Here is a 13,735-nt window from a genome sequence, read left to right on the forward strand (position 1 = left end):
TGGAGTGTGTCAAAATGAAATCGAATAGCAGCAAGCCTCTGTATATGGAGTGTGGCCAAATGAAATTGAATAGCAGCAAGCCTCTGTATATGGAGTGTGTCAAAATGAAATCGAATAGCAGCAAGCCTCTGTATATGGAGTGTGTCAAAATGAAATCGAATAGCAGCAAGCCTCTGTATATGGAGTGTGTCAAAATGAAATCGACTATCAGCAAACCTCTGTATATGGAGTGTGTCAAAATGAAATCGAATAGCAGCAAGCCTCTGTATATGGAGTGTGTCCAAATGAAATTGAATAGCAGCAAGCCTCTGTATATGGAGTGTGTCCAAATGAAATTGAATAGCAGCAAGCCTCTGTATATGGAGTGTGTCCAAATGAAATTGAATAGCAGCAAGCCTCTGTATATGGAGTGTGTCAAAATGAAATCAAATAGCAGCAAGCCTCTGTATATAGAGTGTGTCCAAATGGCCGTGTCAATGAGATTCTCTCCCCTTGCTGCATTGTATGTTTTGCTTATCTCAAGGTTTGTCAATTCCTGATCGGGCCACGCTCAATATGGTGTGTTATTCAAGGACCCTTCAAGAATTCACTGTGTGAACCCAGGGTAAAGACTTCTCTTCTCTACTGAGCTGTAACCCTATTTTTATGAAGACATTTCTATTGAACAATAAACAGGGCAATTACTATACCTTCAGTTGTTTAACCTGTTACTAAAATAAAATGAAGACACAGGCCCCCCATTTGTTTCTTTTTAAAATATATTTTTTCTCTTTAGATTACAGTGCACAAATAACCATGTAATTACTGTAATAATCCAAAACAGCTTCTCGAGTCGATTGTATTTCCCTTTTCATTTCGGAATGTTCTTTTAAAAACTGTAGATAGGAGCATGTTATCATTTATGTCTTGTTGTCAGCTAACATTTTGTTATTGTTCAACTTTGCTAAATGTGCACATCAGTACCTCTGACAGAAATCTGTACTGTAACAGTGTCATTGCTTGCAGTTGCTGTACTATTATTATTATTATTATTTATTTCTTAGCTGACGCCCTTATCCAGGGCGACTTACAATTGTTACAAGATATCACATTATTTTTTACATACAATTACCCATTCATACAGTTGGGTTTTTACTGGAGCAATCTAGGTAAAGTACCTTGCTCAAGGGTACAGCAGCAGTGTCCCCACTGGGGATTGAACCCACGACCCTCTGGTCAAGAGTCCAGAGCCCTAACCACTACTCCACACTGCTGCCCTGATACATGCTAGAGGCTGCACCCCCACCAGTTTAATCCAATTGTATAATAAGTAACACTACACACAGGGTCACTTTCATTTTATTATTTAATAGCACAGAGAATTTCTTAACAGTTTTAATACTGACAGCAGCATAGATTTATTTGTGGAATGGAACGGTATCATTGAACTCCTGACCGTACCATAACAACAAAAGAGAGAGGGGAAAATGAAAATCGTATTTCATAAATTAACAAATTATTATTAGTTTCCCCAGTGTTGAAGGCACAAACAAATAAAAAAATATTATCACAGATTACCAGTTTTAATCCAGACAGAAACGCAGATGTGACCCGTGTGTGCTGAACTATATATTCCATGTCTCCCTATTCTGTGCAATGGAACAGTCGCAAGTCCCTGCCTAGCAACAACGTCAGGCAGCAGTGACGTCAGACCGTTATCTTTGGGGTTCAGTTTCTGTAAAACTAGGATCCCCAAAAAATATTAATACCCCGCTGCACATCTACACCCCTGGGACTATGTGTATGCCAAGTGTGGTTCCTTAATTTGCTATACTTTTTGAGATACAGGTATATTAAAAGTATTCAGCCAAATGCTACCCCATTCACATGGTTTGATGAGCCTGCCAATCCGACCACACATAAAAATGCATATTGGTGGGATGTTGCCTCGCTTTTGAGCTGCTTGTAAAACCGACTGTAAACAGGACCTGCATTCAAACATAACCATGTGGCCTATTCATGTCGTCATGCCGGCCCTTATTCATGATGTTATTCATGTAGTATTCATTACCCCTATTAATGAAATTGATACCGCCCATAATAGTAACCATATTCAGGTTCATACACAATTCATAAAGGTTGCAGGTAGTCATAGCCTACTTATACTACTGATTAAAATGCAAGCACAGCTGCTTTGGCACACACTCATTCTCACATTTATGCTAAAGCATGATTAAACACCCTTAGGCTGGCACATAGACAGGATTCCTTTCAAAAAATATCACTGGAGCATCACACAGGTTTGATTGGTATAAAGCAGTGGTCCTCGCTTCCAATTAGGTCCTGAATGATTTATAAGAAGGTTGATTCATGAATCTACAATCTGGTTGAAGCAAAGACCTGGACTGGAAGGACCGAAAACAAGGACCATTGTAACACTGCCTGGAATATTGATTTCTATCAGCTTCATCTGCATTTTCAAAACTGGCATTTATGTCTTTTCACTTAACCACAGAAAGCAAATGTATTGCCACATTTTGTACAGTGATACTGCTTCTTTCCACTGTGAATTTTCTGGTGTTGTTTTAGGCTTCCTAACTGAATGAAGCGCTTCCCACCATCAGTGCAGTGATATAGCTTCCCTCCAGTGTGAATTCACCTGTGTTTTTTAAGCTTCCTTACCGACTGAAGCTCTTCCCACAGTCAAAGCAGTGATGTGGCTTCTCTCCAGTGTGAGTTTGCTGGTGTGATTTTAGGTGTCCTAACTGACTGAAGCTCTTCCCACAGTCAGAGCAGTGATGCGGCCTCTCTCCAGCGTGAATTCTCTGGTGTCTTTTTAGGTTTCCTGAGAGACTGAAACTCTTCCCACATTTAACACAATGATACGGCTTCTTTCCACTGTGAATTCGCTGGTGTCTTTTTAGGCTTCCTGACATACTGAAGCAATCTCCACATTCAGAACAGTGGTATGGCTTCTCTCCAGTGTGAATTCGCTGGTGTTGTTTTAGGTTTCCTAACCGAATGAAGCTCTTCCCACAGTCAGCACAGTGATGCGGCTTCTCTCCAGTGTGAGTTCGCTGGTGTGATTTTAGGTGTCCTGACTGACTGAAGCTCTTCCCACAGTCACTGCAGTGATGCAGCTTCTCTCCAGTATGAATTCTCTGGTGTCTTTTTAGGCTTCTTAACTGACTGAAGTTCTTCCCACATTCAGTACATTGATGTGATATCTTTGGCAGGGATGTGTTTTCTGAATCCTTAAACAGCAAGTCAATAGACTCCTCTTCAATGCAGAAAGACTCCAGTTCAGTCTTTTCTTTAATGTGGACAGGCTCCAGTTCAGTCTCCTCTTCTTTAATGTGGACAGGCTCCAGTTCAGGCTCTTCTTTAATGTGGACAGGCTCCAGTTCAGGCTCTTCTTTAATGTGGACAGGCTCCAGTTCATTGTCTTCTTCTTTAATGTGGACAGGCTCCAGTTCAGTCTCCTCTTTAATGTGGACAGGCTCCAGTTCATTGTCTTCTTCTTTAATGTGGACAGGCTCTAGTTCAGTCTCTTCTTTAATGTGGACAGGCTCCAGTTCAGTGTCTTCTTTAATGTGGACAGGCTCCAGTTCAGTCTCTTCTTTAATGTGGACAGGCTCCAGTTCAGTCTCTTCTTTCATGTGGACAGGCTCCAGTTCAGTCTCTTCTTTAATGTGGACAGGCTCCAGTTCAGGCATCTCCTGTTTAATGCAGATAGGTGCCAGTTCCACAACCTCCTCCTGTTTAATGTAAACAGATTCCATCTTTGTTCCTTCACTTTCACCAAGATAAGGCAGTCCTGAAAACATAAAACGTTAGATTACTATCATAACCCTGTTTCTCTCAAATAGAAATGTAACCATTACCTCATGGGAATTTATCCTTAAAGACACTGTAACCTGAATAGATCTAACAAAGACTGCTCATCAAAGCCTGTGATGCAGTCATGCCCGTCCCGAGGGCATAAATAGACTGCATGCACAGATCTCAATATCATTTTTCCTTCAAGACTGCTGCAATCATAGATGCAGTGACCTTGAAGGTTAATGGTTACATTTCTATTCAGGGAACCAGGGTTATGATAATAACCTAACATTCCCTATCAAGTATGAAATGTAACCATTACCTAAAGGGTAGACATACCAAAGTTGTTACAAGGCAATTGATGCAGACAACTGGAATGCCACAAGCTCGACCCAGGCCGCCTTGCGCGCTACCATTAGGAACCCTCAGCACAAGTAGCTGGAGCTAAAAGATTTGAGGGAGAACTCACCTCTGTGTTTTTGCTGTAAGGGTCGAGCTCGAGGCCGCCCTTAACACTCTTGTTCCAAACCCAGGGATTTGTGGATCCACGACATTCAGCCGATAAGCGCAGGCGTGCAGGATGTGCCCACTTGGAAAGTCCCTCCAGACAGTGCCGAGACACTGTCAGCAGGCGGACATGGTTCAATGTGGGCTGAAAAACCCTGTTTTTGAACCAGGCTTGGAGAAGGCGCATGTGGAAAAGACTCAAAGGAAAGGTCTGGGAAGCTACTGCCATAAAGCCCATAAGCCTCTGGAATGTCACTACTGTCAGAGACAGAAGCTCTGCTGACAGAGACGGGTGAGCCACTGGCACTGGGTGATCCAAAGAGGGTAACTCTGGATCGCCCATCTCCTCAGAGGCGGCAATGGAAAGCAGATTGTCTAGTTGCGAGCCTGTGCTTGGTGCCCCTTGTTGCTCCAAGAGAACAGAGGGGGCTGGTGGAGCAGTGTGTTCACGCAACAGCTGAGCCAGTACTGTGCCTTGCTGGGAATCAGCTTCCCAGAGCTTGTCCAGATTTTCAGAGTCCACTGATCTATGAGACCGGTGACCTTTTCTCCTCTTTTTAGAAACATGAGGAGGGGAGGAAAGGCAGAGGATGATGAGGAAGACCATGCCACTCGTTCAACTCTCCTGCTCTCCCATGGCACAGCGCCCTCAGACGAGGATGTAGCCAACCCCTTAAGGGATGATGCTGGGGAGCCCTGTCAAAGTGGTAAAGCCGTGGACCACTTCACGGAGCTGCGAGACACCCGTTTATCTAGCGTATGCCGAGAGAAGGACGTGCAGAACTCACAGAATCCGCGGCCTGCGAGTGGCCCTTTGCATGCTCCGGTCCCAAAGAGGAAGAGCAACTGTCGTGCTTATCCTCTACTGAGAGATTGGCCTTGCAAATGTCACAAGGGTAAAACCCTGGCATGCAGCAAGCAGTAAACTCTGTGACAACTGCTGCTTCAATCTGCTCAAGCCGGCGCTTACCTATCTCTCTCTCTACTAATATATATTAGTACTTTGTAGCACTTGCCGCTAGAAGCTGCAGTCAAACAGCACATGTAGCAAAGTACTGTATTTAAAAAATATATAAAACAGCACAAGTCGAAACTGAAAGCGTCCGCTGGTCTTGGATCAGAGATGGTGTCACTGTTGTGCATCACAATACCCCCTTTTTAACCGAGTCTGAATGGTGGTGATGAACCGAGGTGGAACCGAGCAGACAGTAAAATGAACCAAAATGACCCGATCGGCTCCCAGCCGCACAGTGACTGTAAAGTACCTTGCAAGGCACAGTTCAGTGAGTGTTCTACTCGGTGGTGGTACGCTCTATATAGTACCGTTCGGTGGTGGTTCAACACTCGGTGGTTTTAAACTCGGTCCAGTACCTTAGGTACGGTCCGGTTCAGTGGTACACTTCGTACAATTCGGGTACCCCAGTGCAGTAACCTCGTTCACTGTTTTGTACGTATACTGTGTCAGGAACGGAGCAGGTCTGTGACCCACAGTTACTGCAGAAGCATTATATAAGGCTGCCCACCTATATAGCTTTTGTCAAACCAACACAGCCCTAAGACTGGGGAAAGCCGGCTGTCAGAGCCCAAGGCAGCACGAAACACTGCGGGAAAGACTGCAAGCAATCAGACCCGACGCAGAGCTAGCCTAGCGACTGCGTAGTGAATCAGAGTGATAACCTTGTTCATTGTACAGATTTGTACCAGTGGGAATGGAGTAGGCCTGGACCTACAGTTACAATTAAGCAGACTATAGGAGTGCCAACCTATAGCGCTTCTGGCAAACCGACACAGTCGTAAGACTGGGGAAAGCCAGCTGTCAGAGCCGTGACAGCCTTCGAAATGGCACTGCAACAGTGAACACTCAATTATTTATTTATTTATTTATTTATTTCTTAGCAGACGCCCTTATCCAGGGCGACTTACAATTGTTACAAGATATCACATTGTTTTTTTACATACAATTACCCATTTATACAGTTGGGTTTTTACTGGAGCAATCTAGGTAAAGTACCTTGCTCAAGGGTACAGCAGCAGTGTCCCCTACCAGGGATTGAACCCACGACCCTCCAGTCAAGAGTCCAATGCCCACACTGCTAAATTCCCTAACAAAATAACATTTTTATTTTCAACGAAGCTAGCAGCCTGAGAGAGAACACAAGTACCCGACTTAAGGTTACTCGATCCCGGGGAAGGGGCGACGGAGCCGCCAGCTTCACATGGAGCACAAGGCCCCTGAGGGACTAACGAAAACCACGGCTGAGTGCACAGTACGTGTAACTAGCAATGACTATAATCATGTAAACAGCATCTAATTATAATCACATTAACAGTGTAATTACACAAGCAAATAAGCAGATAACAGTACATTCAACACTTATCTCTCTCGATCAGGTCGGATGAAAAATGATATTGAGATCTGTGCATGCAGCCTATTTATGCCCTCGGGACGGGCATGACTGAATCTATTCAGGTTACTGGGTCTATTCAGGTTACTGGGTTACTGGGTCTTTAAGGATGAATACCCATGAGGTAATGGTCATATTTCGTACTTGATAGGCAATTAAGTATTGCTGTCTGTTCTCTATGTCACCTTCAGTCTCAAGAAAGCATTTCCTTTAGTTGTTTTTATACTTTCAATCAAACAACCAGAAAGACCAATGATGAGGATAAATACTTTGTAACTCTCATGGGTGCTTGTGACATTTAATAAGGCATTTAATGTAATTAACCTAACTTTGAAATGGGTAGAATTGTTCTGTTAACAGAGTCCTAAAAACAACATCTGGAGGAGCATCAGGAATTTAACTGTTCATAGACAAAAGTTACATGCCACAAATATTACGTGCTTGTGTTACAAACTAAGATCTTACAACATCTGTGTGAAATATTTACTGTTACTAAATCATTTCAAACATATATTCATAATAAACAAAGCATTCCACACAATTACAATCCTGCCAAGCAACACATTAACTGTTCAGTTACAGTAAGACACGAGTGGATTTAAAAGATGAATAAAAAGATAGCGAAGCTTACTTCAGGTATTGTCAGTAGGATCTGCAGCACGGCTCTAGTGCTCTAATCACTCACTCTGACCGTTCAATTCTTCTCTTCAGGGTAAATAGGCAGCTCAAACGGACAGCGAAAGGTAATCTGTGTAGACTAGACTGCACTGCATATTTAAACCCCTCTCTTGCAGTTCCACGCTCAACACGTCAGCCCCTCCCTGCATGTCACCTGCGTGCTGTTAGTCTCTCTTTGTTCTCTTCTATAATATATAATTAATATATTATTTGCTTCGGTTCCCTTACACACGTGTTTCTTTCACATAGCAATACTAAAAATCACTTTGGAATGTAGGTCTCCCTTTGTGTTTTAATTTATAACATCAGACTACAACTGGTGAAGGCAACAAAGATACACTTCATTAAAATTATATTTCTATAACATATTAAGAAGGACAGAAAGATCAGTTTCTACACAAACGTAGCTTTTTATTTAAATATTCTGGATTTTATAATTGAATCAAAGTTAATAAAAGCGACCAGTAGATGGCAGAAATGATCCATTTATTTTTTTTCCATTTATTATTATCTATGCAGTCCACCAATCCAGTTTATTCTTGCACATTAATAACACTGTGTGATGGGGTACACCTCGTCCCTGTATTATTATTTGTATATTTCGTATTATTATTATATTTGTATTTGACGGTGGGAAAGCCGTGTTTTTATTGTTCGTTTAGTTTATTAATTTAAAAACCTGTGTGAATGTGGCTGGAGCCTCAATAAGGTCATTGTTTTATTGATAATTAATTAAGGCTCCAGCCACAGCTTAAAAGAACGAGCTCCAGGCTAACAGTGGGAGATTTTCCTTTGAGTTAGAGATGGGAGGACGGTTTGGGATGAGATCATGCATCCGAAGCAACTGCTATCGCTGTACCACTCGGTATTTGTTTGTTTAGGTATTTTTGGCCATCGAGCCCTTTTGTTTGGTATAAAGTGTTTTGTTTATTGTTTGTTTTATTATTAAAACCTGAGCGCAAACGCGTCTCGTTTCCCCTACCTACCTTTGCCTTTGTTTTGTATTGCTTCTTCCTGGTCCGTGACGTCAGTACTGCAACCGCTCTGCCACACACGGCTATTAGATTTCTGTGCTGTTCTGTTTTATTTTGTAAATTATAAACTCACATAATGATTTCTAATGCCATCCATTTTCTGACGCAGGAGTTTTTAACCGGGGGTACACGTACCGCTTCTAAGGGTCATAGGGGGTACGCAGGACGACTCCGAAATACACAAATCAAAATGAAAGTAAAAGAAAGGAATGGTTTTTTTAACAGTATTATATATTCTCTAAAACACCGTGTATAATTTTTTCATCTTTGTTTAGCAGTTCAAAGTGAACCGCAGATGCAGCTGTTAGTGTATTGCTCTGTGTGTGTGCGTGTGTGTGTGTGTGTGTGTGTGTGCTGTCCTGTCTTCTCCGCTGTTTGTGTGAGGTGCCTGGGGTGTCACGTGCACAGTGCAGCTGTATGAGAGGGTCTGTGTTGGCTGCACTGTGATTTGTGTTCAGTGCCGCCAGCCACCTGTTTGCGCGGGACCGAGGGGCTGAGCGATTGGACCGTGACCGTATTTAGGAGCTGCCTGTGTGCAGCTCAGGTTCGTGTTGTGTAGTTGTGTGAGAGTGTGTCCTGGAGCTGGCTATCAGAGCTAAACCATTTTATGACAGAGCGTCCATTAGCCTGCTGTTCCAGCGCTTCAATAAAAACAGCAGTTTACACTGCTTTAAACTGCATCCTGTGCTGCTGCGGACCAGATACACCAGTACAATATATTAAATAAATGGGAAAGAATGTGTTAATCAAATTATTCTGCCTTTCATTGCAACTGGTACCATTCAGTGAGCGAAAACTGTAAAGGGTACTTCAGCTGAAACCTCCCGACAGAAGGGGTACAGTTTCCAAAAAAAGGTTGAAAACCCCTGTTCTAAGACAATACCTGCCCTTCAACACCAATGTGGCAGGAATTCAAGGAAATACACAATTTCATTAATCTTTAGTAGAAATCAGTGGCTACTGTCATTGAAATACTTACGTAGGTTGTTCTAAACATAACTGGACCCACACGTTAAGGTGGACAGTAGTCTAAGGCCTCTTCAAATCATGCTTAGCACTATTGCAGTAAAATAAAATAAAACATTAGGTATACAGAGACTAAACTGGGTCGATATATTGTTATTTTTCAGAGAGAGAGAGAGAGAATTAAAAGTCAGCAATCCGAGGAGAATCAGTAACTAACAGGATACTCATCAGCTCTGAATCCGAGGAGAATCAGTAACTAACAGGATACTCATCAGCTCTGTATCCGAGGAGAATCAGTAACTAACAGGATACTCATCAGCTCTGAATCCGAGGAGAATCAGTAACTAACAGGACACTCATCAGCTCTCTATCCAAGGAGAATCAGTAACTAACAGGATACTCATCAGCTCTGTATCCAAGGAGAATCAGTAACTAACAGGATACTCATCAGCTCTGTATCCAAGGAGAATCAGTAACTAACAGGATACTCATCAGCTCTGTATCCAAGGAGAATCAGTAACTAACAGGATACTCATCAGCTCTGTATCCGAGGAGAATCAGTAACTAACAGGATACTCATCAGCTCTGTATCCAAGGAGAATCAGTAACTAACAGGACACTCATCAGCTCTGTATCCGAGGAGAATCAGTAACTAACAGGATACTCATCAGCTCTGTATCCAAGGAGAATGAGTAACTAACAGGATACTCATCAGCTCTGTATCCAAGGAGAATCAGTAACTAACAGGATACTCATCAGCTCTGTATCCAAGGAGAATCAGTAACTAACAGGATACTCATCAGCTCTGTATCCAAGGAGAATCAGTAACTAACAGGATACTCATCAGTCACTAGAAATACTCAATGAAGAAGAAAATAATTAATCAACTAAAAACGTATTATTTTAATAATCAGATAACTGTTAAAAGTGTTGCAGTTTGCCAATCACTTTTCTTCGTGATAGACAGATAGACATGCATATTTTTGGAAGGCTGTATTCTGAGTGAAGCTCTGTAAAACGCTGAATTACACGTTTTTAATAAACGCGGGAATGTCTCTGTTTTATTATTATTACGTCACTGTGTGAATGCCGCGGCACGGAGACTGCAACGGGGGATGTAAATAAAAACAAACGCGCTGACACAGACATGCCGCTTCACAAATACAACACACACACACACAAAAACAACGCGCTCCTACCACACTACAACCCGGACCTTTCAAAATAATACAATATAACAGCGCTCTGTAGTTTATAAACACATTGTAGAGCTCCATGCAGACTCTCTCACCTCCTCTCTGCTCTCCCTCAGTGTCTGAACGGATAAAACAACGCGCTCCTACCACACTACAACCCGGACCTTTCAAAATAATACAATATAACAGCGCTCTGTAGTTTATAAACACATTGTAGAGCTCCATGCAGACTCTCTCACCTCCTCTCTGCTCTCCCTCAGTGTCTGAACGGATAAAACAACGCGCTCCTACCACACTACAACCCGGACCTTTCAAAATAATACAATATAACAGCGCTCTGTAGTTTATAAACACATTGTAGAGCTCCATGCAGACTCTCTCACCTCCTCTCTGCTCTCCCTCAGTGTCTGAACGGATAAAACAACGCGCTCCTACCACACTACAACCCGGACCTTTCAAAATAATACAATATAACAGCGCTCTGTAGTTTATAAACACATTGTAGAGCTCCATGCAGACTCTCTCACCTCCTCTCTGCTCTCCCTCAGTGTCTGAACGGATAAAACAACGCGCTCCTACCACACTACAACCCGGACCTTTCAAAATAATACAATATAACAGCGCTCTGTAGTTTATAAACACATTGTAGAGCTCCATGCAGACTCTCTCACCTCCTCTCTGCTCTCCCTCAGTGTCTGAACGGATAAAACAACGCGCTCCTACCACACTACAACCCGGACCTTTCAAAATAATACAATATAACAGCGCTCTGTAGTTTATAAACACATTGTAGAGCTCCATGCAGACTCTCTCACCTCCTCTCTGCTCTCCCTCAGTGTCTGAACGGATAAAACAACGCGCTCCTACCACACTACAACCCGGACCTTTCAAAATAATACAATATAACAGCGCTCTGTAGTTTATAAACACATTGTAGAGCTCCATGCAGACTCTCTCACCTCCTCTCTGCTCTCCCTCAGTGTCTGAACGGATAAAACAACGCGCTCCTACCACACTACAACCCGGACCTTTCAAAATAATACAATATAACAGCGCTCTGTAGTTTATAAACACATTGTAGAGCTCCATGCAGACTCTCTCACCTCCTCTCTGCTCTCCCTCAGTGTCTGAACGGATAAAACAACGCGCTCCTACCACACTACAACCCGGACCTTTCAAAATAATACAATATAACAGCGCTCTGTAGTTTATAAACACATTGTAGAGCTCCATGCAGACTCTCTCACCTCCTCTCTGCTCTCCCTCAGTGTCTGAACGGATAAAACAACGCGCTCCTACCACACTACAACCCGGACCTTTCAAAATAATACAATATAACAGCGCTCTGTAGTTTATAAACACATTGTAGAGCTCCATGCAGACTCTCTCACCTCCTCTCTGCTCTCCCTCAGTGTCTGAACGGATAAAACAACGCGCTCCTACCACACTACAACCCGGACCTTTCAAAATAATACAATATAACAGCGCTCTGTAGTTTATAAACACATTGTAGAGCTCCATGCAGACTCTCTCACCTCCTCTCTGCTCTCCCTCAGTGTCTGAACGGATAAAACAACGCGCTCCTACCACACTACAACCCGGACCTTTCAAAATAATACAATATAACAGCGCTCTGTAGTTTATAAACACATTGTAGAGCTCCATGCAGACTCTCTCACCTCCTCTCTGCTCTCCCTCAGTGTCTGAACGGATAAAACAACGCGCTCCTACCACACTACAACCCGGACCTTTCAAAATAATACAATATAACAGCGCTCTGTAGTTTATAAACACATTGTAGAGCTCCATGCAGACTCTCTCACCTCCTCTCTGCTCTCCCTCAGTGTCTGAACGGATAAAACAACGCGCTCCTACCACACTACAACCCGGACCTTTCAAAATAATACAATATAACAGCGCTCTGTAGTTTATAAACACATTGTAGAGCTCCATGCAGACTCTCTCACCTCCTCTCTGCTCTCCCTCAGTGTCTGAACGGATAAAACAACGCGCTCCTACCACACTACAACCCGGACCTTTCAAAATAATACAATATAACAGCGCTCTGTAGTTTATAAACACATTGTAGAGCTCCATGCAGACTCTCTCACCTCCTCTCTGCTCTCCCTCAGTGTCTGAACGGATAAAACAACGCGCTCCTACCACACTACAACCCGGACCTTTCAAAATAATACAATATAACAGCGCTCTGTAGTTTATAAACACATTGTAGAGCTCCATGCAGACTCTCTCACCTCCTCTCTGCTCTCCCTCAGTGTCTGAACGGATAAAACAACGCGCTCCTACCACACTACAACCCGGACCTTTCAAAATAATACAATATAACAGCGCTCTGTAGTTTATAAACACATTGTAGAGCTCCATGCAGACTCTCTCACCTCCTCTCTGCTCTCCCTCAGTGTCTGAACGGATAAAACAACGCGCTCCTACCACACTACAACCCGGACCTTTCAAAATAATACAATATAACAGCGCTCTGTAGTTTATAAACACATTGTAGAGCTCCATGCAGACTCTCTCACCTCCTCTCTGCTCTCCCTCAGTGTCTGAACGGATAAAACAACGCGCTCCTACCACACTACAACCCGGACCTTTCAAAATAATACAATATAACAGCGCTCTGTAGTTTATAAACACATTGTAGAGCTCCATGCAGACTCTCTCACCTCCTCTCTGCTCTCCCTCAGTGTCTGAACGGATAAAACAACGCGCTCCTACCACACTACAACCCGGACCTTTCAAAATAATACAATATAACAGCGCTCTGTAGTTTATAAACACATTGTAGAGCTCCATGCAGACTCTCTCACCTCCTCTCTGCTCTCCCTCAGTGTCTGAACGGATAAAACAACGCGCTCCTACCACACTACAACCCGGACCTTTCAAAATAATACAATATAACAGCGCTCTGTAGTTTATAAACACATTGTAGAGCTCCATGCAGACTCTCTCACCTCCTCTCTGCTCTCCCTCAGTGTCTGAACGGATAAAACAACGCGCTCCTACCACACTACAACCCGGACCTTTCAAAATAATACAATATAACAGCGCTCTGTAGTTTATAAACACATTGTAGAGCTCCATGCAGACTCTCTCACCTCCTCTCTGCTCTCCCTCAGTGTCTGAA

General features: G+C 43.0%; 1 protein-coding gene across 3 annotated transcripts; it reads right to left on the minus strand.

The window, feature by feature from the left end:
* Window positions 1-917: 917 nt before the first annotated feature.
* Window positions 918-9,726, minus strand: LOC131722755 (zinc finger protein 583-like). Of its 3 annotated transcripts, XM_059015826.1 has the most exons (3): window positions 9,405-9,726; window positions 7,345-7,576; window positions 918-3,796 (listed from the first exon to the last, which is right to left on the minus strand). In XM_059015826.1, exon 3 carries the CDS (start codon window positions 3,759-3,761, stop codon window positions 2,658-2,660), a length of 1,104 nt encoding a protein of 367 aa, XP_058871809.1. In that variant the 5' UTR covers window positions 3,762-3,796; window positions 7,345-7,576; window positions 9,405-9,726; the 3' UTR covers window positions 918-2,657. The 3 variants fall into 3 exon arrangements, with proteins under 3 accessions (XP_058871809.1, XP_058871810.1, XP_058871811.1); XM_059015827.1 differs by lacking the exon at window positions 7,345-7,576; XM_059015828.1 differs by lacking the exons at window positions 7,345-7,576; window positions 9,405-9,726 and adding an exon at window positions 4,271-4,368.
* Window positions 9,727-13,735: the final 4,009 nt, after the last annotated feature.

The sequence above is a fragment of the Acipenser ruthenus genome, chromosome 51, assembly GCF_902713425.1.
Source record: "Acipenser ruthenus chromosome 51, fAciRut3.2 maternal haplotype, whole genome shotgun sequence".
NCBI classification, from domain to species: domain Eukaryota; kingdom Metazoa; phylum Chordata; class Actinopteri; order Acipenseriformes; family Acipenseridae; genus Acipenser; species Acipenser ruthenus.